This window comes from Tachyglossus aculeatus, chromosome 17 (genome assembly GCF_015852505.1).
Source record: "Tachyglossus aculeatus isolate mTacAcu1 chromosome 17, mTacAcu1.pri, whole genome shotgun sequence".
NCBI classification, from domain to species: domain Eukaryota; kingdom Metazoa; phylum Chordata; class Mammalia; order Monotremata; family Tachyglossidae; genus Tachyglossus; species Tachyglossus aculeatus.
The window spans coordinates 50,772,557-50,797,758 of record NC_052082.1 but is presented as its reverse complement, the minus strand read 5'-3'; the positions used below and the strand labels follow the sequence as shown (position 1 = coordinate 50,797,758).

Genomic DNA, 25,202 nt, shown 5'->3' with positions numbered 1-25,202 from the left:
CAAAAAGAAAGAGGAGACAGCACTGGGTGTGACTTTACTGGTCAGTTATAGGTTGCTAAATGCAAATTTAACAGTATACCGGGCATCGCTTGATGTACCTGCTACCCACAAAGTTAGTATCAATTAACCAATGGTATTTATTGAGTGCTTACTGTGTGAAGAGCATAGTACTTAGTGCTTGGGAGAGAACAATACTATAGAGTTGGAAGACACAATCCCTCTCTAAAAGGACCTTACTATCTAGTGGGAGAGACATTAAAATAAATTAGGGAAGCAACAGTCTACAAAGATATGTATATAACTGCTATGGGGGAGTGAATATCAAGATGCTCTTCCAAAAATCTACTACCCCAAAATTAGTCTAATCTGTTTTAATCTGGCAAATTTATCTATTAATTGAGGAAAACATATTCATAGACAGAATGCATCATCTGACTGATTTACTGGGATTGCACTCAGACTGGTCTGACAAGACTATTCATAATCTGAATGGAACACTGCAGGAAAAAAAGGGTGGCCTTTTTGCTTGCACTACTGCCACCACGTAAAGTATCAGAAATGAAGGTACAAGTGGATCTAGTGGTTTAACAGACAGATTTAAATATTTCTATATTAGGACCCATATGGTCAAACTCCAACATACATTGTTCCAGGAAAGCCAAGTTCCAAATAAGTCATTACATTAAAATTGTTACAGAGTAATAAATGCTGCGAAAGCTATTTTTGATCCTAGAGGCAGAGTGTAAATTGATAGAGGATTAAATTGCCCATGACTCAGCAATGCAGTGCTGTTAGTTAAAAAGAAAACATGATTCAGAAATACATTAATATAAGTTTAGAATGAGATCACTTGACCAGTGATTGGATTTTGACTAAATCATTGAGCCCAACTCTGGTATCCACAATTAAGAATAGGGGAAACTTGGGGAGCTACAAAGATAATGAAAAAAAATAGAAAAAGAGGCCTAAAATGAAAAACAAAATGAGTGGGGATTTTTCAGCCTGGGGAAAGAGAAGGGGTGAGGGGCCATTTACTGGATTTCAAAAGGATTTCATTTCTCTGTTACAAAGAAAACGATGACCAGAAGTTATTCATGAGCAGCAGAGATCAGAAGAAAATGGGATTAAGCTTCAGAACGAGCTGTAGGTTAAATCCATCATCATCATCATCATCATCAATCGTATTTATTGAGCGCTTACTGTGTGCAGAGCACTGTACTAAGCGCTTGGGAAGCACAAATTGGCAACATATAGAGACAGTCCCAACCCAACAGTGGGCTCACAGTCTAAAAGGGGGAGACAGAGAACAAAACCAAACATACTAACAAAATAAAATAAATAGAATAGATATGCACAAGTAAAATAAATAAATAAATAAATCCAGAGAACAACACCCTCAAAGTGAGGGTTTTAGACATGGGATACTGAGGATGGATGTGGAATTTCCTCCTTTAGCAGTCTCTAGAAGCAAAATAGACTTCCATCTATCTAGAGTTTGTTAGTGTCCTGCCTGAAGGGTATGGGGAGTGGGTGATTATGTGGGGCTTCTCAAAGCCCCTTTCAGCTATAGGACTCTTTGAACCTTTCCATTTCCATTTCAAAAATAATTTGATTTAAGGCATAAGACCCATAGTTTCCCTTATACTAGGTGTTTCGGAGAGCAGCAGGGAGGTTCCCCATGGCCAGGGCTGACTCCCTCCCCGACCCAACACCACAAGAGGGAAGCTTTTAACAACCTTCACAAGGCTGTGAACGTTGTGGCAATCTGGAATCTAGGACTGTTGCCTGTTGTTGTGAGAAGCCCAAGACCTGTACCTTCCAGAGACTGTTATTTAAATGCTGTTAATTTGGTTCACTTAATTTTACTTTACTCCTATTGACATTTTTAATTTAGTCTACTCTTGTATGTATTTATCTTCCCCAAGATGGACCGTAAGTCCCTCCTGGGGCTGGGGCAGTGCCTTAGTGATCTTCTTGTATTTAGCAGTGTTTAGTATAGTACTTGGCACATGGTAAGTGTTTACTAAATACCATAGATAATACTAACAGTGATGAGGTCTAGATGATCTCTGACATTCTAATTTGGTGAAATACAAGCCTATATTTAGAAAAAAGTCCCTCTTTATTGCTGTATTGTACTTTCCAAGCACTTAGTAAAGTACTTTGCACAGAGCAAGTGCTCAATAAATACAGCACAGGAGGTTAAGAATATTTCTTCTAGAAGAAATTTCATTTCCATAGGTTTGTCTATAAAATACAAAGTTGAGTTTTTTTGGCTAAGCAAAGAAAGATTTTAACTTTTAATCCAATGGCTCTCCTGGTTCTCATTTAACTAAGAGGAATGGAGCTGCTATGGGAAAATTACTCTTAATGGTGATTAATAAGAAGAATGAGTGTGCTGTCTCTAGAGGGAGTGTCAAAAATACCTCAGCTTTTTCTAATTAATGATTAATCTGGAAGCTTTGTTTTCCAGTTTTTCTAAGAGAAATCAGGGAACTTGGTCAGAATTTGACCCACACACAATCCCAAAGAAAACAAAATAAGGGAAATTTCCTGCAATAACCAGTTCAGTGACTTCAGGATAAATGTTCACAACTGCAAAAACCACAAAAATCCCATAAGAACAGGCCTTTTTTTGTTGGAGAGGTCAAACAATATGACTATCTTATTAGAGAAACACTGAGGACAATAGAACAATAGAGCGAAGGAAATTTCCACTGATATTACCTGAGTATAACCGGCAGAGGTCCAGCATGTGGTGCTCTGGCTTTCAATCTGACACCTTCCGACAACATCAGGTTACGTTTGAAAATGATCAATCGTTTGGGGGAAAATGATTTAAACAAACGGAGACATTTCCATCCAGTACAGCAGCAGGCCCCAGGGACCCAGACAATCCTTCAACTATGAGCACACTACAATAGGCCACACTATCTCGCAGTCTGCCAGGAAAAGCAGCCCAAAGAGCAAGTCGGATAATATTTTCCACTGAGAGGCTTGAATGTTTCTGGAGGTCACGACCAAGGTCATGGGCCTGAACCTCAATCTTCCATGAATTCACTGGAAAGTCTTTCGGTCTCCCATGTATTGCATATGAATACTGTATGTATAAGCCAAAAAGTACTGAAGAACAAAGGAGGGTTACTCAGAATGAGGAATGCTGAAACCCCTCCTGATTGTCAAATGGTATTTTACTGTCTTTTACTCTTACCTCTTTTACTCTTACCCTCCATGGCATTCTTTAAGAGTGCATACTGGTATGGTGTCAAACATCCTTGGCTATAAAACAACTGAGTTGTTTTCATTCATTCATTCAATCGTATTTATTGAGCACTTACTGTGTGCAAAGCACTGTACTAAGCGCTTGGAATAGAGACAATCCCTACCCAACAACGGGCTCACACCCCAGCTACCCCTACCTCCTCCCCCTGCCCCCACCCCCGTTACTCTTAGCCCCTTCCCCCCATTTCCTCTTTCCCCCATTTCTTTCCCTGGTACCCCTACCTCCTTTCTCCCACTTGCTTCTTCCCCCATCTCCTCCCCCCCCGCTACTACTACCTCTTCTCCCCGCTAACCCTACAACTATCCCTGGGGTGGATACAAGCAAATTGGGTTGGACAGAGTCCCCGTCCCAGGTGGGACTCACATTCTCAATCACGCTCTGGGCACATCAACCCCTTCCTCAAAAATCTCCAGTGGTTGCCCATCAACTTTCACATGAAGCAAAAACTCCTCACTATTGGCTTCAAAGCTCTCCATCCCCTTGCCCCCTCTTATCTCCCTCCCTTCTCTCCTTCTTCAGCCCAACCCGCACACTCCGCTTCTCAGGGGCCTCTAACCTCCTCATTGGGCCTCGTTCTCGCCTGTCCCTCAGTCGACTGCTGGCCCACGTCCTACGTCTGGCCTGGAATGCCCTCCCTCCTCACATCCGCCAAGCTAGCTCTCTTCCCCCCTTCAAAGCCCTACTGAGAGCCCACCTCTTCCAGGAGGCCTTCCCAGACTGAGCCCCCCTATTCCTCTGCTCCTCCTCCCCTCCCCATTGCCCCTACTCCCTCCCTCTGCTCTACCCTCTTCCCTGCCCCAAAGCACTTGTGTATATTTGTATATATCGATTATTCTATTTATTTTATTAATGATATGTATACATCTATAATCCTATTTATCTATTTTGATGCTATTCATGCCTGTCTACTTGTTTTGTTGTCTGTCTCCCCCTTCTAGACTGTAGGCCCATTCAACAATGGTAGGGATTGTCTCTATCTGTTGCCAAATTGTACTTTCCAAGAGCTTAGAACATCATCATCATCATCAACCGTATTTATTGAGCGCTTACTGTGTGCAGAGCACTGTACTAAGCGCTTGGGAAGTACAAGTTGGCAACATAAAGAGACAGTCCCTACCCAACAGTGGGCTCACAGTCTAAAGGGGGGAGACAGAGAACAAAACCAAACATACTAACAAAATAAAATAAATAGAATAGATATGTACAAGTAAAATAAATAAATACAGTAATAAATATGTACAAACATATATACATATATACAGGTGCTGTGGGGAAAGGAAGGAGGTAAGATGGGGGGATGGACAGGGGGACGAGGGGGAGAGGAAGGAAGGGGCTCAGTCTAGAACAGTGTTCTGCACACAGTAAGCACTCAATAAATACGAATGAATTAATGAACTGAGTCTGTTGAAGCAATGGTAAGGGAGATTTCTTTTAAAGGAAAGCTGGTAATTATGCAGAGATGGTCCTGTTCTAGAATTTCTGTTAAACCAGTGGGGGTGGGGGAGGGAAAACACACTCTTCCTTGTAAGACAACCAATAGCTACAATCATCCTCCCTGCAGTGACACAGTCTGACACCTTTACAACCCTAATTCATCTCCACATACGACTTAGAGGAAGCAATTTACTCCTCAGCATATTTAAGTAATCAACATATTTGATTAAATGTCTCCTTCAGTGATGTTTACCATTTAACGTTAAGTACCACACTCTCAATTAGATATAAAATAACAGATACAATAATTAGATAAAATAATCCGCTTGAACATAGTCCCTGGGCCACAAGGGGCTCATAGTCAAAGTAGGAAGGAAAACAAGGATTTAATACCCAATTTACAGATGAGGCCTGTGATTTTTCCACTAGGCCACGCTGCTTTTGCTCAAGAAAGTCAAATGCACAATTTCAAGGTTTTGAAACAGTTGATTAAGACACTGCAAAGCATTAAGTACTCAAAATAACTCCTGCATGGGCTACTTAATAATTTCTAAGGACAAGGATTTCTCTTCACTCTTTGAATGTTTCTGAATATCCTGCTTCCTTTGCTCCCGTCCACCTGAAGTTCAAGAGCCAAGGGGAGTCTCAAACTTGGCAAACTTCCTACAGTTTCATTCACTATCTGCCAAAGAAGAGGAAACGGAAAGTGCTGCTTATTTTAAAACCTAACAAAGAAGGCTTCCAGATAATCCGGCTCTCAAGAGAAAAGGAGGAAAAAAAATGGCTCCAAAAAGATTAAACAGTTCAGCTCATCCAAAAGATGGGTTTCTATAGCATATGATGGGAAAAAGGAGAGTAAAAAGACTAATCGCTCAATTGAAAAATACTTTTCCACAGCACGCTAACTATTCCACTGTGCAAAATTGCAAAACCTCATGTATTCAAGGCCTGAGTTCCTTCTTTTTGTTCCTTCTACTGCCACTGGACTACATATCACTCCCACTGGTGAGTGGAAAGGGGCAGGAAAAAGGGGTGAAACTCCAATCAGTCCATTTTTCATCCTTAAATAACTTTAGCAAACGACTTGGTGGGAAAGGAAGGTGAAACTAATGACTAAAGTAATACTTCTGGCTTACCTGTGGCCTTTAAATATCCATATTGGTCTTGTTCCCCAGATACTAAGGATAATAACGAGATGGCTGCAATAACCAATAAGAACCAAGAACCTCCAGTGGTTGTCCATCCACCTCTGCATCAAACAAAAGCTCCTTACCATAGGCTTTAAAGCATTCAATCACCTTGACCCCTCCTACCTCATCTCCCCAATTTACTGCTACAACCCATCTTACACACTTCACTCCTTTAATGCCAACCCATTCACTGTACCTCCATCTCGTCTATCTCACCGCTGACCCCTTGTTCACATCCGGAGAAGCAGCGTGGCTCAGTGGAAAGAGCACGGGCTTTGGAGTCAGAGGTCATGGGTTCAAATCCCGGCTCCGCCAACTGCCAGCTGTGTGACTTTGGGCAAGTCACTTAACTTCTCTGGGCCTCAGTTACCTCATCTGTCAAATGGGGGTTAAGACGGTGAGCCCCCCGTGGGACAACCTGATCACCTTGTAACCTCCCCAGCACTTAGAACAGTGCTTTGCAGACAGTAAGCGCTTAATAAATGCCATTATTATTATTATCCTTCCTCTGTCCTCGAACACCCTTCCTATTCGTGTCCAATGAAGTTCACTCTCCTCAACTTCAAAGCCTCATTAAAAGCAAATCTCCACGAGGCTACCCTTGAGTCTTATTTCCTTTTCTCCCACTCCCTTCTGTGTCACCCTGCCCTTGGATTTGCACCCTTTATTCACCCCTCCCTGAGGCCTTCAGCATGTACGTACATATCTGTAATTTCTTTATTTATATTGATGTCTGTCTCCCCATCTAGACTGTAAGCTTGTTCACTCATTCATTCATTCAATTGTATTTATTGTTGTGGGCAGGGAACTTGTCTACCAACTCTTTTATACTGTACTCTCCCAAGTACTTAGTACAGTGTTTTGCACACAGTAAGCATTCAATAAATATGACTGATTGACTAATTAAAGAACACTAAGACTATGCATTTCTAAGGAAAGGATCAAGAAGAAGAACTGTGGTACATGGAAAGTACTCACGTAATTTGGGGTTCAGTAAAGCTGTGTGTTGTCATAAATTCATGATGAAACAAAGTCCTGTGCATTATAGTACACTTCCACTGCTGCCGCCACCTACTACTACTAATAGTATTTGTTAAGTACTTACTATGTGCCAAGCACTGTTCTAAGTGCTGAGATAGATACTAGATCATCAGGGCGGACCCAATCCCTGTGCCACATGGAACGTAACCACGGCAGGAGGACAGTATTTAACCCTCATTTTCCAGATGAGGAAACTGAGGCACAGGGCAGTTACATGACATGCCCAAGGCCACCCAGCAGGAACATTTGGGAGTCTGAATTAGAACCCAGGTCCTCTGGCTCTCAGACCTCTGCTCTTTTCACAGGGCCACACTGCTGCCTCCTGAGCCCACTCTAACCCAATCTGAGAGTGGCTGCAGGGTCACAGAGGCAGGCAGTAGTCGCAAAAACCTTGGTATGGGCAGTAATGCAGGAGCAGGTAGTGCAACTGAGGCTGGGGAAGACCCATACCACTTCCCCCATCAGTAGGCATGATAAATACCACTAATGACGACGATGAAGTTGATGATGATGGCCAGGTTAACCGGCTGAACTTGTAGTAAATGAACAGCTATGGTTCTGATAACTTCACTACCTTTTGGACAGAACAGTTGATCCGTAATTTAGCTAACTAAACTGTATTCAGGAAGTCTAGGGGTAGGCTGAGATTTCAAAGTTGAGATGAATTGAAATCTTTCTCATTTCCTCTTTCCTTTTCTTCACTTAATAATTCCCAGAAAACAATGCTTTTTGTGGCCAGCTTCTGGCTTCAGTGGGACTGTTGGCTACCCCGGATAAAGTAAAAAACATGACATTCAAATGAAATTATAAATTTGTAGTATCGAAGAGTTGGAAAAAAAAGTTATGGCTCCAACGATAACATTTACTTTTAAAACACTACATCCTTGTATTTCTAATGCTAAATATGTGTGGCAACTTGCAACATTTGAATTACCCCCCCCGCCCCCCCAGCTTTTGCTATTTGGATTTAAATTGACCAGTTATTAATACAGACTTAGCAGTTGTGGGCTGCACTTTTGTTGAAGCCTGTAGATTTTTGGATTGTTAATGTTTTCCCACTATGAAAATGCTAAAAGCATTATAGAGAAAGTTGTTTGAGAAGATTACCCATAGTTCCCAAGAAAATTAGTCTACTGATAGGTTGTCTTGGAATACACATTCTTTCACAGAAAAAAAATGATTTTTACAGATACTTTTGGAATACATGTGGTCTCAGATTGAGAATATCATACTGACATACTGACTGACAGAAGCAGCATGACACAGGGGCGAGAGCAGGGGCTTGGAAGTCAGAAGGTCTTAGGTTCTAATTCCGGCTCTGCCACTTGCCTGCTGTGTGACCTTGGGCAAGGCACTTAACTTCTCTGTGCCTCAGTTACCTCATCTGTAAAATGGGGTTCGAGACTGTGAGCCCCACTTGGGACAGGGACTGTGTCCAACCTGATTTGCTTGTATTCATCCCAGTGCTTAGTACAGTGCCTGGCACATAGTAAGTGCTTAATAAATACCATAATTATTATTACTGGGGCCTTCAAGTTGTGGGAGAAAAGTCCACCAGCCTTATGCAATTCTGAGTTCTGGAAGCCTTGCATTGTTTGTATTTGCTCTTCAAAATGATTAGCAAGGTGTCTTTAGGTGTTTTCTCCTTCTAAAGAATCACCGTTCCCGGCCTGGGTTCAGATTTGATTTCCTCTAGCAAAATCCACATGCTTTATGATTCAGGAAAATGCCCATTTTAACCAGCGCTATGCTCTGCTTTATTGAAAGATGGGATCTTTCTATGTTTTAAAATAGAAAGTTTAAAATGCAGCATTAGTAACTACTTAAAAGACACTCCCAATCCAATACACAACTGTAAAAGCCCAGAGCCAGCATTTTTACGAAGTTGCCTAATCCCCTTACTACTGGAAGATGTTCTTTGCCTAAATGTAGTAAGCCATAAAGCTCAACTTGAATGCTGATGCTGCAGTCTTGAGTTATTGCATTCTCCCAGGGAAAACATTTGAGAAATGGGAAATAATATTTACATAGAGTTCCCCGAGGCAACGACTAAGGCTCTCACTTCTGGAAAGATCAGTGCAGAATCCCAAACCTTAAAAAATCAGTGAGGACACTGTAAACTCTGTAAAGTCTGGGTGAGGCAGGCAATTTTAAGGCCTTTCTCTTCCAGTCCACAACCCCATTTTTTTTTTTTTTGGCATTTGTTAAGCGCTTACTATGTGCAAAACACTGTTCTAAGCGCCTGGGGGAATACATTTGAAGTGAACAGTAGGTTCCTGAATACGGCTGCTCAGAAGCAAGCCAGCAGCCAAAGTTCTGAGCCCTGTAGGTGGCTTTACTTCAGATTTTCCCACCAAATAGCTAGGATTATATTTACATTATTACTCCAGAAGTAGCAATGAATTGGGCTACCTGTCCACACTCTTTCACCCTGACCCCACTTTGATACTGCCGGAGTAAATGCAAAATCTAATTTCAACACAGTTCCTGGCCCAATCGAAGCCGCCACGAAATCTCTATTAATTCAGTATAAATATCTACATTGAATATCTATTAATTACTCTAAGGTATTTACTTAAATGGCGAATGCGAAATCAGTATAAATATCTACATTAAATATCTATTAATTACTCTAAGGTATTTACTTAAATGGCGAATGCGAAGATTAAGGAGGAAACGGGTAAAGAAAGGCAGAGCTCTTCATAATAAAGATATGAAGAAATATAACAAACCACGGATCAATAATAGTCTGTCGTTTCTGCTATCACTAGCTGTCGCTGCCACCTAGTGGTATTTCTAAATAGACAGTACTGAGTAATAATAATAAAAATAATAATAATAATAATAATTTTGGTATTTGTTAAGCGCTTACTATGTGCAAAGCACCGTTCTAAGAGCTGGGAAGGAAACAAGGTGACCAGGTTGTCCCATGTGAGGCTCACAATCTTAATCCCCATTTTACAGACGAGGTAACTGAGGCACAGAGAAGTTGTGACTTGCCCAAAGACACACAGCTAGTATTTAGTATTCGAAAGCATTACATTAGAGATTTGAACATTTATGGTTCTAATTGACCCCTTGACCAACCATCTGTATTTCAAGTAATGAACGGATTCTTTATGTAAAGATGCATTTTTATTCCCTTATTATTAAGCTAGAGAATTATGCATTTGAATAACTGGCACGATGCATTTAAATTACATGCCTATTACAGCTGGGTTAAAAAAGAGTAATTGCTTCACACCGAAAATGCACTGCAATGAAAGCAAGTACTAAAATCCTTTACTGAGACGCTATTAGTAAATACCAGAACAATAGATGATAATGATGATGATGGCATTTGTTAAGCGCTTACTATGTGCAAAGCACTGTTCTAAGCGCTGGGGAGGATACAAGGTGATTAAGTTGTACCACGTGGGGCTCACAGTCAATCCCCATTTTACAGATGAGGGAACTGAGGCTCAGAGAAGTTAAGTGCCTTGCCCAAGGTCACACAGCAGACATATGGTGGAGCCAGGATTCGAACCCCTGACCTCTGACTCCAAAGCCCGGGCTTTTTCCACTGAGCCACGCTGCTTCAATAGATGCCGGAGGATATCATGAATGACCAAACAAAAGGGCAAGATAAAATATCCCTAAAAAAAGGCAAAGGGAGTCTGCCTTTCCAAGTCATGTAAATACATTTCCTTAACTGACAGAAGAACTAGAAAATTTCCTTTTAGGCCAGATTGATGAAAATTGGAAAAGTCAAACAACATTACTTCCTTTTCATACTTTTAACTCTGAATCTGATACTTAAACCCAACCCAAATTCTAGCTATGACCCCTCAACCTAGTGGTCAGTAATCTGTTTAACTCTCTCCTCTTAGGAATGATAATGAGAAATGTGGTTGTAATCCTAAAACTGGGAGAGAGAAACCTTTCTAGTAGCCAGAAATGTCAACTCGGAAAAACATGAACCGTTGCTCAGTTCCTTCCTACCTGTGTTGCTTTTCAGACGACTTTCAGCAAGCTCAGAGATTGCTCCAGTTGTAGCAGTTTTCTTTATTCTAGCAACCCCTGAAGCTGGTTTGGTGAGCATGTCATCACTGCTGGCTCGTTTAAGCTGGAAAGGGAGAATCAATCAATAATCAATTAATCAATTGGGACAGTCAGTAGCATTTATCGAGTTTTTTCTCAGAGAGACTGGAAAAGCATAAACAAATGTTGAGTAGTTAGCAGCAAATTTAAAAGAGAGAAACCCTTATTTTAGCATTTGCGGCAAAAGCCACTATCACTACAAAGTAGTTAGCAGCAAATTTAAAAGAGAGAAACCCTTATTTTAGCATTTGCTGCAAAAGCCACTATCACTATAATTCATTCCTTCGCACAGAATCTCGGTTCTGAAGTCTTGGGACTGGGGCTCATCTGTCATTCTTGATTAGGAGACTCCATAATTGTCATCATCGAGTTACAGTTTCTTAGAGCTACATAAGTAAATGATGGAAACCTAGGACAAAAGGCTGGAAAGGTTCTTCCGTTTTAACCGGAAAGAGTAGTCCCAGAAAATCCCTACTTCCTTTAAATGGTGTGGAAAGCCATGGCTTGTACTGAAAAGAATAACACAGTATCTGGGGAAAAGAGAGAGTTGTGAGATAAGCAAGACCAGGCGGGAAGGCAGGATTCTGGGTCATTAGGTGTCCCACCAATGCCCCATCAACACTCCTTTCTACCCCTATGAGATAGTGCTGAAAAGCTTGCCACAGTAAGGTGATGGCAGGCCTTACCTAAAACTTGCATTAGGTCATAGCCCCAAATTCATTTAACTGAATAACCTAAGTGGGAAGCATATAATTACGGGAGAGTCAGAGTGACAAAAATCGATATTGCTTTCTTCTTAGGCTTAATAATACTATGTATGGGGTTGATTATAGTGCAGAAGAAAAGCCATATTTAATATTGAGAGCGACTGTAGCTTGAGTAGGAGGGCATGCTCAGCTAAAAAAGAAGCTTGTCCAAGAGAAGATATCTTTCTTCCCAAAGGAAATCGGTCATAACAATGAAATACATCCGATTTTAGATTTTTAAAATCCTCAGAATGCTCCCTAGAGAAAGAAGGGAAGTACTTATCCTACAGTTCATCAGGGAATTGAGGCTTTGTTGAAACAATTTAGTGGCATTCATTTCCGCTTTCCAAAACTCCAGTTTAAAATTCCAACTTTCCCCTTCTGACAATTTATAAAATGGGAGACAGAGTAATAAAAGCAGTGGTAGGATTTATTTAGCATCAACTTTGCATAATGCCCTGTCCTAGGTATGAAGAGGATTAGTTAGAGAAACAAACCCCTAAGGGTTCAAGGAGGTATGGAGTGGGTTGTGACACAAAGAGCTAACGGCTTAGCAATTTTCTTCTCACTGAGTCATCATCATCATCATCAATCGTATTTATTGAGCGCTTACTATGTGCAGAGCACTGTCAAAAGAGTCATCTTTTGAATGTCACCTCAGCATTTTTACACCACTTTTGCAACTCATACACTCACAACCACTTGTAGCACTCCTGTATATAATGGATTACAAATTACTTTAGGGTTCACACATCCACATATCCACTTTTCCATTCTCTCACTCCTCCTCTCTGTAATTATGACTGTCTCAGACCCCCACTAGATTAAAAGCTCGTTGAGAACAGAGACCATGTCTAATTATTGTTCCCCTCCAAGCACTTAGTATAGTGCTTTGCACACAGTAGGTCCTCAGTAAATTGATTGGTTAATTGATTGGGAGGTTGTTGTGGATGTGTGGCCTAGGCAGGGGATTATCAAGGAAGGTTTCTGAGGCTTTTGAGAGAATTTCTGGAGGAAGGGAATAATGTGGAATGATGAAACAAGAGGAGAGAATGGCAGGAGCAATGGCTCAAAAGAGAGAGTTTGGGAGACAGAAAGGTAGTGAGCCGGGGCAAAGAGTACATTCATTCAGTCATATTTACTGTGTGCAAAGCACTGAACTAAGGCTTGGGAGAGTACAATATAACAACAAAGACACATCCCTGATCACAACGAGCTCATAGTCTACAGGAGGAGACATGAGAGGGTGATGAGTTATATTAAATATAGATGGGTTAGTGATTCAGAGTTTAGGTTGAATGTAGAGGGTGATTGGGTGCTGAAGAATTTTGAAGAACATAAGAAATGTCATACTGGTCTAGAGTAATTAACACTCCATTCCACCTAATGCTCTTATTCTGACAATGATGAGGATGTTTGGAGGGCATCCATGAGCATAAGTAATCAATCAATTTATTTATATATTATTTATTTATTTATTGGGTGCTTACTGTGCACAGAAAGAGCACTGTACTAAGCACTTCGGAGAGTACAATGCAACTGGGTTTGTTGACAGGATCCCTGCCCACCCACAAGGATCTTACAGTCTAGAGGAGAAGCAGACATTAAAATAAATTACAGATAGGGGAAATGGAAAGGGTAAGGATACGTACAAAAGTACCTATGTGCTTTCTAATATCCCGCTTTCTATTTTACTCTCTTTAATGCCTTCTACCATGTCTAACCTTCCCTCTAATATCCCATAGACCTCTTGCAAATGTATTTCTCCGAGGCCCCTTTGAACCTATTGCTATTTTCAGTATGCCCCTATCAGGGACTGCAGCGAGTTACTGTCTCGAAATGCCCCACTGTTGGGTAGGGACTGTCTCTATATGTTGCCAACTTGTACTTCCCAAGCGCTTAGTACAGTGCTCTGCACACAGTAAGCGCTCAATAAATACGATTGATTGATTGATTGATCAACTGTGCTTGCTTTGTTCCTCTTGGCCAATATGATACCCTATAGCTCTAAACATCTTATATTTACTATATTTGTGGCACCGCTGCTCTGTGCATAGATACACATAGATCTAGATACAATAGATTAAAAAAACCCTAAAAATTGAAGACCATCCATGGCCCAAAGGAATTTATGATCAGCAGAAGCAGAGTCCAAACCCATCTAATCAAAAATAATCCTCACTCTCCTCTCCCACCCCAAACCTAGCCCCAGTCCAGATACAGCAAGGTTTCCATTTTGAACTTTTTATAGTCGCTCCACGCTTCATCTACTCACCACGACCGCAGGGCGGTGGCGTCTAGGTGCTGGCAATGACTGGCAGTGCTCTCAGCATAGTGCCCCAAGCCCACTAGTCCCCAGACAGCCCGGGCCTAGTCTCCTCCACTCTCTGAAGTCAATTCCAAGTAGTACCCCCACAACTAAACTTTCCAGAGAGAGCGGCCAGGCCAGCCTCAAAGGCCCTTTATGGGGTGCAAGCATGGAGCGACTATAAAAAGTTCAAAACGTAAAAGGTCTCCCGGCATGCGACGCGTGGAGGGGAGGGAGACGGTCCAACTAATCCTCTGAAGTCACTCGTGTCATATTTTTGGACTCAACATCAAATAAATAATGCTGTTGTTCTCAGTTCCAAGGTCCCAGTCTTTCTCAGTTCCAAGGTCCTAGTCTTGCTCTGTTCCTGATTATGCTTTAGGCTTTCGTTTGCCAGCCATTAGACTATTGAAGAAGTTCTACTTGAGGTTTTTGTTTATTATAAACTGGGAAAGTCCTATATAAAATGAAATCCATATAAAAGCATTTTTGCTATGTTTAGACGTTTTTACTACCCACTCCATTGCTATTTAAACTGCGGGCCATCTGCAAATGGAAGTTCGTAAGAGGGAGAAGCTCAAATAGCTCATTGATTAAAGTACACTCACACAAAGACTCTTTCTGGGAAAAAAAATTCAAAGATCTAAAATCATCATATAGACATAATCTACTTTTAATGCCAAATGATGGGCTATTATTTTGTTTGTGTTTCATAGCTACTTGATACCAAAGTCCAGGGCTTGGAAATTACTGCATTGGCATCTAAAAATTCTGGCTGACTACTAATCATAGACTGTCCAAGAATAATAATAATAATAGTATTTGTTAAGCGCTTATGATGTGCCAAACACTGTTCTAAGCACTGGGGTAGACACAAGGTAATCAGGTTGCCCCACGTGGGGCTCACAGTCTTAATCCCCTTTTACAGAGGAGGAAACTGAGGCACAGAGAAGTTAAGTGGCTTGCCCAAGGTCACACACCAGGCAAGTGGCAGAGCCGGGATTAGAATCTATCTCCTTTGACTCCCAAGCCCGTGCTCTTTCCACTAAGTCACACTGAGTCTAGAGGCTCATTTCTTCCAACGCTTTGCTTTGGAATTCAATTGGTTAGCTGGTTCATCAAAAACATTTATTGAGTGACCCCTGGGTACTGAGTACTGCAGTGCAGAGTTTCAAAAAGGAGGAAAAGATATGGTCCCCAGTTTCAAGAAGGTTAAATACTATTGAAGGAAACAGTGAAAATGCAAATAAATGCCTGTGAAAACAAAGACTAGAAGTGTGACACTATATATAACCAACTGAAGCTGTACAGAGAAAGACAATATGATGAAGTCTCCTTTTATTTTTTAATAATAATAATAATAATGATAATAATATAATAATAATAATAGACTGTCTCTATATGTTGCCAATTTGTACTTCCCAAGAGCTTAGTACAGTGCTCTGCACATAGTAAGCACTCAATAAATACGATTGATGATGACGATGATAATAGTATTCATTAAGAACTTACTATGTGCCAGGTACTATACTAAAAGCACAGGGGTCGATACAAGTTAATCAGGTTGGACACAGTTTACATTCCCCATTTTACAGATGAGGTAACTGAGGCCCAGAGAAGTTAAGTGACTTGTCTAAGGTCACATGACAGACAAGTGGTGAAGCCAGGATTAGAACCCAGGTCCTTCTTACTCCCAGGCCCATGCTTTATCCATTAGGCCACACTGTTTCCCTACATGGTACAGCAGGAAAGACAGACATATTCCTCATCATATTTTTCTTCATATTCATTCTGAGCTGGTGCCAAGATATTTAATGGTCAATGTCTTGAAGATAGCATAGTGTAAAGAAGAATAGGGTAAAGAGTTCATAAATGGCCAGATATATGTTCATGTCACCTGATTTCAGATGAGAGTTGACTCTGTGGGAGTAGACTATCTATCCAAATGTCAGGGAGAAGAGCAGAACAGAAAGGATAGAACTTTATGGTACTTTAACCAGTGAAAATAAAATAATAAGGAGCTGCCTAAGAAAATACAACTGTTTTGCTCCACAGGCAAGGAAAATTAAACAATAAGCTGGAACGCTAATGGACTACTGATAACCAGAAACTCTTGTATATATGTTTGTACAGATTTATTGCTCTATTTATTTATTTATTTTACTTGTACATATCTATTCTATTTATTTTATTTTGTTGGTATGTTTGGTTTTGTTCTCTGTCTCCCCCTTTTAGACTGTGAGCCCACTGTTGGGTAGGGACTGTCTCTATATGTTGCCAACTTGTACTTCGCAAGGGCTTAGTACAGTGCTCTGCACACAGTAAGCGCTCAATAAATACGATTGATTGATTGATTGTTGGGCTACAAAATTTTCTGTTTTTGCCAGAGGTCCTTATTAGTCATTTCAGTGCAATATGTCAACAGCCAATAACTTTGTGGAAGCACTTGCTTATTTGGGGCAACTGTGTGTGAATGGTCAGCTGAGGGACTAGCTTCTGAGCCTTCCACTTGTGGCAATATTTGTGATGCAAACAGAACAGATGTTTTCCTGGGCACAGAAATCCTCCAAACCCAAAGACACAAACTGGTTTCTCCATCTCAAAAGATTGCCACCGTCTCTGTGCCCCAGTCTCTATGATGACTCCCAAAACCACTCAGTACCTTGCTGAGCCGAGACTCGAAAGCAAGTGAAGTTGAAGACTTGGAAGTCTTCAGGCCAGAAGAAGCAGAAGGAAGTGGGCGTCCTCGATCCGTTCCATGGCTCCCTTGCTTTGCTACTGTGCCCCAAGGTTTGGCTGCACTCTTCATTTCTGTTCAGGAAAAGTGGCCTCCCTACAGGATATTGAAAAAGAAAAAAAATTTTCAAAATTAGCAGAATTGTGGAAGAAGATACCCAGAACTCTCTGCATGTCAAGAGAGAAAAACAATCAATGATAATTGCTGAGTACCAACTTAGTGCTAGAGATTGTGCTAAGAACCTGGGAGAATATACAGTAAAAGTAAAACACGTATTCCCTGTCCTCAGGGAGTTTACAGTGTAATGGGGGAGCTAGACAAAAATTATTCATAAATAGTGAAAGGGGAAGGAAAGACAAGGACTAAGCAGGAAGCAGTACAATGTACCAGGGAAACAGCTGAATAAACAACTGAAGATATAGACAAATATATAAATAAAATATATCAAAAAACCACAAATATACATACATTCATGAGTACTGAGATAAGAATAAAATATGCAAGGGTCAACTGCTGACATGAGAGGCATGTTGTGAATTAAATCAGGGGGAACAAAAAAATTGCTCTATTAATGGCCAAGGTTAAAAATCTAGACTACCCAGAAAGAGAATGTTCTGTTCCAAGCACCAGTGTGGCCTTTAGAGACAAAAAAGGGAAGCACTTATCTCAAGGGCAATTTTTAAAAATTTACCCAAAATATTTTTTTCTGCCTTGCAACAATCTGTCAAAGAATCATGACTGCGTAGATGGGACAATCAGACGGTCGAAGTCCCCTGCTTTCTGGATGAGGGTTACTTAACGCAGTATTTATGGGAACTCTTTTAAAGAAGGCCAGCGGAAGGCAAGGCAGAGAGACATTGCCAACAAGTCACAAGCATGCTTTTTGGGGAAGGAGGAAATGTCCCCAAATCTGCCTATCTTAAAAATGCAGCTCCCGCCGGATATTGGAGCAGGGCGGTGGAACACGTGAAGCTCCAGCTGGAGAATCCCTCCCCTTCCCACCCACCCCACAGTGATGTATCCAGCCTGGGGCTGCTCTGCACTCTCTGTCTCAGGAGACCATGGCTGAGGAGCAGGAAATTTTGTGTGGATTCCTGTCTCCCCAAATCCCAGATGGAAATACAATGGAGGGTGTAAAATTCTGCTGGCAGAGTTCACATGTGAATTTTCTATAATATGAAGGTTGGACCCAATTGTACTGGTTGAATTAGTTATTTTTCATTAATGGAGTTAGTGGCTTGTACATCAAATCGACCAACTTCTCCTGCCTCTGACCCTTAATTCATGCTGTCCCCCCAAGCCTGGAGACCCCTTGCTTCCAAATACACCAGAACAGAATTCTTCCCATCTTTAAAGCCCTCTTAAAATCCCACCTCCTCTAGAAAGCCTTCCCCAATTAAAACAAATGACTTCAGAAGATCAACATTCACCCTTTCCAGTTGTTTGTTAACCCTACTCTTAGCACTTGTGTACATATGTACATTTGTATTATTTATTAATCTGTACATTCAATTATTTGTTCAGCTACTTCATCCCAATGTGTTTGTTTTGCTTCCAGCTATATACTTGTTCTTCCTCTGGCTTTCGCTTTCGGTAAATCATTTTTTTCTGTCTTCCCTGTTCAGGTTCTTAATGGCAGAGAAAATGTATCTTATTATGATCATACTCTCACAAGCGTTTAGCAAAGAGTCTAGTAATAATAACAACTGTGGTATTTGTTGAGTGCCTACTATGTGCCAAGCACTGTACTAAGCACTGGGTGGATACCGGCCAATCGGGTTGGATTCAGTCCCTGTCCCACATAGGGCTCATGGTGTCAATCCCCGTTTAGAGATGAGCTAACAGGCACAGAGAAGTGAAGTGACTTGCCCAAGGTCACACAGCAGTTAGAACCTTTGACCTTCTGACTACCAGCCCCATCCACTATGCCAAGGTGCTCAATAAATGCCATTACTTGATTTTTTTAAAATTGCAAATTAATATGGCCAGCTAAAAGCCCTGGTGCTTATCTCTTTAATTCACAAGTGGGGAAGTTAGAGTCGAGTTATCTTCAGAAAGCTATTCATTTTAAGTCAAAATTTTAGCCTAAATTTCTTAAATCATTTAAAGCACTCTCCTTTTTTGAAAAGTGGCCTGAAGATGATGGGAATAGGGAGAAAAATAAAATGTGGACATTCAAGGACCAACATTATGAATATAATCCAAACAGACAGAAACAAAATGTTTTTCCCTCCAAATGGCTCTTTAATAATCGTGATAAGATTTGGGTCCCCTGCTTTGCAAAACTTAGTTTTGTTGGAACTCTTACGCTAGAAAGCAGAAAATGAATTAGCCACATACTATGATTTCCCTCATAATTGCTGTACAGTCACTAGAAATAGTCACTCTTGGGCCAGTGTCTGATCAGGAGCAAGAAGGTCTTTACCTCCTGCCTAGAGAAGCAGCGTGACTCAGTGGGAAAAGCAAGGGCTTTGGAGTCAGAGGTCATGGGTTCAAATCCCGGCTCTGCCAATTGTCAGCTGTGTGACTTTGGGCAAGTCACTTAAGTTCTCTGGGCCTCAGTTACCTCATCTGTAAAATGGGGATTAAAGCTGCGAGCCCCACGTGGGACAACCTGATCACCTTGTATCCCCCCAGCGCTTAGAACAGTGCTTTAAACATAGCAAGCGCTTAACAAATGCCATCATTATTATTATTATTATTGGCCAGGATCCCAGTTCTTCAAGTGAAAAGTGGCCCAGGAAATTTGGGGCATAACTGAATGCCTAGGCCTGTGGAATCACAATTCAGATTCCAAGGGATTCCAGAGTCGAGCTAAGTGTGCTAATGGTCTTTTGCATGTTTAGTTCCATACCACAGAGTTGTCACCTTCTGGACAGCGTTATGGCTTGGCCATACTGATGATGTGGCAAGCCAGAAGAGCTCTTGGGGATCAACAGATGAGTCAAAGGGAAAGCCTAACTTTTTAGGATTAGTAGAGTTCAGTGGCGGCTTTTCTTGCAGTTTTGCCACTCTGGCAGACCCCTCTTTTCCCCTCCTCCTTCTTGTCCCTCCCCACTCCCAATTTTAAAATTGTATTTGTTAAGCACTTACTATGTGCCAGGCACTGTACTTATTAAGTGCTGGGGTAGACAATAATAATAATAATAATAATAATAATGGCATTTATTAAGCGCTTATTATGTGCAAAGCACTGTTCTAAGCGCTGGGGAGATTACAAGGCGATCAGGTTGTCCCACGGGGGGCTCACACTCTTCATCCCCATTTTGCAGATGAGGTAACTGAGGCACAGAGAAGTTAAGTGACTTGCCCAAAGTCACACAGCTGACAACTGGCAGAGCCAGGATTTGAACCCATGAACTCTGACTCCAAAGCCCGTGCTCTTTCCAGTGAGCCACGCTGCTTATCACAGCGTGAGAAGATACAAAATGATCGGGTTGGACACAGTCCATGTCCCACATGGGGCTCAGTCTTAACCTCCATTTAACAGATGAGCTAACTAAGGCACAGAGGAGTGAAGTGGCTTGTCTGCGGTCACCCAGCAGGTAAGCAGCAGAGCCGGGATTAGAACCTAGGTCCTCTGATTCCCAGGCCCAAGCTTTTTCCACGAGGCCATGCTGCTTCCCTTCTAGATCACTCTCAAACCATTCAAAACTGGAAAAGGTTGAGTCTCTAACCTGACTTCTGCTACGTAGAGACAATCACCAATACCTGGGTGACTATTTTCCTACAGCTGAACAAAAAGAAGCTGGCCTTTAGGCATGCAGTGTGGAAGAGTAGAAGGGGCAAAGAGGGCTTTAGTGACTGACTAAAATCTCTCAGCACAGCCCTGGTTTTGGACACAAGATCATTGTTAGTTCTCAGGAAACAAGGCACTTCAGTTTCTGGGTTTGTCATTAGGGCAACTTCGAAATTTAAGTCACCAAACCAAGTACTATGTACCAAAATTGGATTACGCTGAAGTATAAGGATTACTTTGGCATATTCTCGGCAAGTAATCTTTATTTATGTATTTGCTGGTAGTAATAAATACACCATACTATATTCAAGTTATCAGACCTTCCAACATCCGGAACAATTGCTGCTACAGAGATGAGATCTTAGGAAACATTGACCACAACACTATAAAGCAACAAAAATCTAGGGGAAAGTCACTCAACTTCTATTAAAAGACAGGAAAAAACACTAATTCTTTAGAGTGAAGAGCACAACAGAGAAACCATAGAAATAGCTTTCCTTCTTCAAGGGGAAAAAACAGCTAGGTAATCTGGCTGTATTTACCAGGCAAGATTTATGACTTAGCCCCACAGCCCGTAAGCTACGCTCAGTAGGTATCAATGCTAGTTTGGGCTGTTGTCTTGATGGGCTAAACAGATCCTTGCCCTTAGCTGTCAGCCCACTCAACATTCCTCAGCCTCCACCAAAATCATCTGGTTCTCATATAGTAAATCCCATCAGCCCCTGATGGGAAAAACAACAGATGGCTTTTTTTTTTTCCTCCCCTGCTTTGGATTGATGTTTCTTTCTGTACTTTGGCCTCATTTTTCAATACAAACATGTGATTAAGATATGCCTCTTGGTCAGCAAGAAGCCAATCTGGGGATCCATTTAAGACGGAGTTCAGGCTATTAATGGTGGTCAGACATTTAAGCAGACTTAAGTGGCTGGTAAAGTCTCCATTCTGCTAGCCTGGTCAGCTGCATGTTCACCCTAAATAACATTGCTGCTGAAGTCTAACCAGATCTTGGGCAATCAGTAGGTAGCAGCAGTCTGCCAGGTGAGAGCACACAGCTCTCTGGGCATTTCTGGTCATCTGTCCCCATCTGAATGCCATTTGGGTAGCCCATTCAGTTTGCCTTCTCTGTTATTTCAAAGAAATATTCCTATTCCTTAGAGCGTTTCCCCATTTTTTTATTTCCACGAACCATTTAAAAACTCAGTTTAGCCTGGTGTCTCGGTGCTCTTTTCTTCCCAAGAACATTTCTTGCAGAACCCAAATGTAAATTACAGTTCTCCCTCACTTGTCAGTTGGGCATGAACTCTCTAAGAGGCAGTGCAAAAGAAATTACTGTAATATTATTCCTGCTACTATTATAGCATTTGTTAAGCACTTACTGTGTGTCAAGCACTTCTAAGCACTGGGGTAGATACAAGATCTACAGCGCCTGGCCCACATGGGGCCCACGGGTAGAGAAAAACCATTAGGAACGAAGGAAAAAAAGAAAAAGGTTGGACCTCTAACAGAAAGTGAGGGAAGTTTGATGAACGAACAACAAAAATAGGAGCTTCTAATGACTTGCATCATCTCAGGCTTTTGACAAAAGAGTGAACTGTGAGCTGGAAATGGCTGCATTTCTCTCTCCTCTTTCACCAGGGCCTACTGATTGCCGAGGATCTCAGTGACTTCAAGGGAGGAGAAGAAAAGCAGTTCCAACCCACCAAGACTCTAACCGCTGGAGCCAAAGAGAAAGAAGACATCACCAGACACGACTTCACTGGCTAGTTTTAGGTTGTTATATGGAATTTGCAATGAACACCTGGAATTTCATAGAAAATGGGTATAACCCACCCGATTATACAAATTTAAGTAAATATTCCCTTAAATTGGTGACAGAGAATGAAAATGGAACACTACAACACAGCAGGTGCTGTGAAAGGTGTACATTTTGAAAAGCATGCAAGAATCACAAGCTAAGGATAAATAAAAACACTGCAGAGTTTTGGAGTGGCTGATCATGGCCCCACCACAGGACTCCTTTCAAGCAGATCTATGACAAGCATTCAGTACAATGCTTTGCATACAGAAGGCCCTCAATAAATACTGTCTTCCAGGTTCTTCTAAGAAGTAATCTCTTTTTGGAGGCCTTTACTGACTAATCCTCAAGAGCAGCATTTATTGAGAGCTTATGGGAACAGGAGGACTACAATAGGAGTTTAAGGACATGCAAGTCACTTAGCCATTTTGGGCCCCAGGCTCCCCACCTGTAACACGAGGACAAAATACCCACTCAGACTATGAGCCTCATGTGACCCAGAGAACGTGTCAGATCTGGTAATCTTGAAACTATTCCCACTTAGTAATTGTGAGTCCCTTGAGGGACAGGATCTGGATCTAATTCCCACCTGTGTCTGCCTTCCTAATGTTTAGTACAGTGCTCAACACAGAGTAAGTGCTTAATAAATACTATTACTTCCATTAATTCTTATTTATCATTATAATTATACATCAACAAAAGTAAAAGCCATGGTCCCCAACCAGACAGGAAGCCATAGGAGATTATAAAGTAGGTGAGGGGGAAGGGTTGAAGATTTAAACAAAAGCTCACCTCATCTGCATAAAGGAGGTTTCTGAAACCACATAAGTGGATCTGTAACCCATGAAAAAGAGTGTAGAGAAAAAAAAGTCGAGAATACAGAAATAAGCTTGGAGGGACACCTACAGAAAAATGGTGAGGGTAAAACAAAAAGCCAGAAAAGGAAACTGAGAAGATGTGTTGAGAGGAATGGGAAAAAAAATATAAAGAGAATTCAGTTGTTGGCAAAACCAAGGTCCAGAGAGAATTTCTAGGAGGGAATGGTCAACATTGTCAAAGGCAAGAGAGAGGTAGAAGAGGATTAGGACAGAGTAGAACCCATTCCATTTTGCCACTGGGAGGACTTCTGAAATCTTGGAAGGCTGTCTCAGTAGGGAATCTCAGATCGTGGAGGTTTGAGAAGAGAGTTGGCACTGAGGAAGTGGAAATAGTGAGTGTTTCTCCCCTATCAAGGAATATATGTTGGGATGAGAAACGGGAGATGGGTCATGGCCAGAGGGTACAATGAGGTTAAGTGATGTTTTTTCAGTATGTAGGAGTGGGCAGCAAATGGATGAAAAGGTTTATGTAGGAGCTCATGTACATCTGCATCTCTACAAAAAGAACTCATATAACATGAGGAAATCTTCTAGAGTATTTTGCTGCTCTAGAATTAAAAGTTAGCCTTTTGATGTGGGCCCTTCTCCGCTGATGAAAAACGGGTAGGCCGTGGGCTCAAGTTGCGGAGCATGGGCGCAGAAACAAGGACCCCAATCAGAATTGCGGCATTTTAGTCCTTTGAAACACAAGATGCTTCTGGGGCATTGTGGGGGGTGGCAGGGTTGGGGATGAAAAGAAGTGTGAATGAGCAAGGACTTAAAAGAAAAGAGGTGGGGCCTAAAGTATTTTTTGTGGGCAGAAACTCTGGCTGTTAGATATGAGGAAGAAAATGTTGAAAGTAAATCAGTGATACTAAATCACTTAACAAAGAGGATCCATGAAACAAAGTCTGCGAGCAAAAGGAGAACAGCTTCTCCAAACAGTCATTTTGAAATTCTCCGACTTCCTGCAAAGCTAATCCTTCAGGGTAGGTGAAGTTGAGGAGGAAACAGAAGAGAGGTTTGGCTCAAAATAAATGGTATCTCAAGGGCTGAGATCAAATTCATTTCTTTTTTTTTTTTGCAATTGAAAGTGAAGGGAAGCTCCCTGTTCTTTCCCTCTACATTTATACCTTTGAGCTGAAGCTGTCCCAACCCATAATCTTTACTATACAGTCAGCAGAGGAAGGTTTTCCTGAGCAGTATATTATTTTTTTTCTGCCAGAATGCTAAGTACCCCCATCGTAAAGTCACTGTCACTTAAAATAGGATTGTGTCATTGTTTCCTGTGTTGTGGCAATCTGCAGTCCACCATCTCCAAATAATGGTGACCTAAGGGGATGGAGACTGTGGCTTCAAGAGGGTTTTTTTGGTTCCCCCCCTAAAATTAAGGTTGATTCTTGTGGAATTTCCCTCCCTGGTCAGTTTATTCCCGGGGATATTCACAGGGGTGGCATTTCTACACAGAATCTTCTCAAGAATTACATTTAAACTTAAATTTAGAAACAACCCATGGAAAGTCAGGATCCCTGCCTAACCCATTATGTCTGTCATCAACATGGCCTTGTGGATACAACATGGGCCTGGGAGTTGGAAGGACCTGGGTTCTAGTTTTGGCTCTGCCATTTGTCTGCTGTGTGACCTTGGGCAAGTCATTTAACTTCTCTATGCCTCAGTTACATCATCTGTAAAATGGGGATTAAGACTGTGAACCTCATGTGTGACAGGGACTGCGTCCAAACTGATTAGTTTGTATCTACCCCAGTGCTTAGAATGCAGAGTAAGTGCTTAGCAAATATCACCATCATCATCATCCAGGCATAGTGGAGGGCAGCCTACCCTATTCTGGAGGATCCACCCCACTTGCCAGGGATCTTACAAAACACCAGCCTTGTAGAACAGGTTGCCTTTTTCATGCAAATGAGAATAGCCTATTTACTAAAGTCAAAATGCATCACTAATATTTCCCCACTGAATAGAATCAACAGTGAA

At 41.5% G+C, this 25,202-nt stretch overlaps 1 protein-coding gene across 4 annotated transcripts in view; it reads right to left on the bottom strand.

Annotated features, from left to right (window-relative positions):
* SPECC1 (sperm antigen with calponin homology and coiled-coil domains 1) overlaps positions 1–25,202 on the bottom strand; it is a 177,731-nt gene that overhangs the window by 109,087 nt on the left and 43,442 nt on the right. For all 4 annotated transcript variants that reach the window (XM_038759917.1, XM_038759916.1, XM_038759915.1 and 1 more), the window contains exons 2-3: positions 16,745–16,915; positions 10,930–11,053 (exon numbers count right to left, since the gene is read on the bottom strand). In XM_038759917.1, the coding sequence (XP_038615845.1) occupies positions 10,930–11,053; positions 16,745–16,891 (271 nt within the window). In that variant the 5' untranslated portion in view covers positions 16,892–16,915. The remainder of the gene's footprint in view (positions 1–10,929; positions 11,054–16,744; positions 16,916–25,202) is intronic.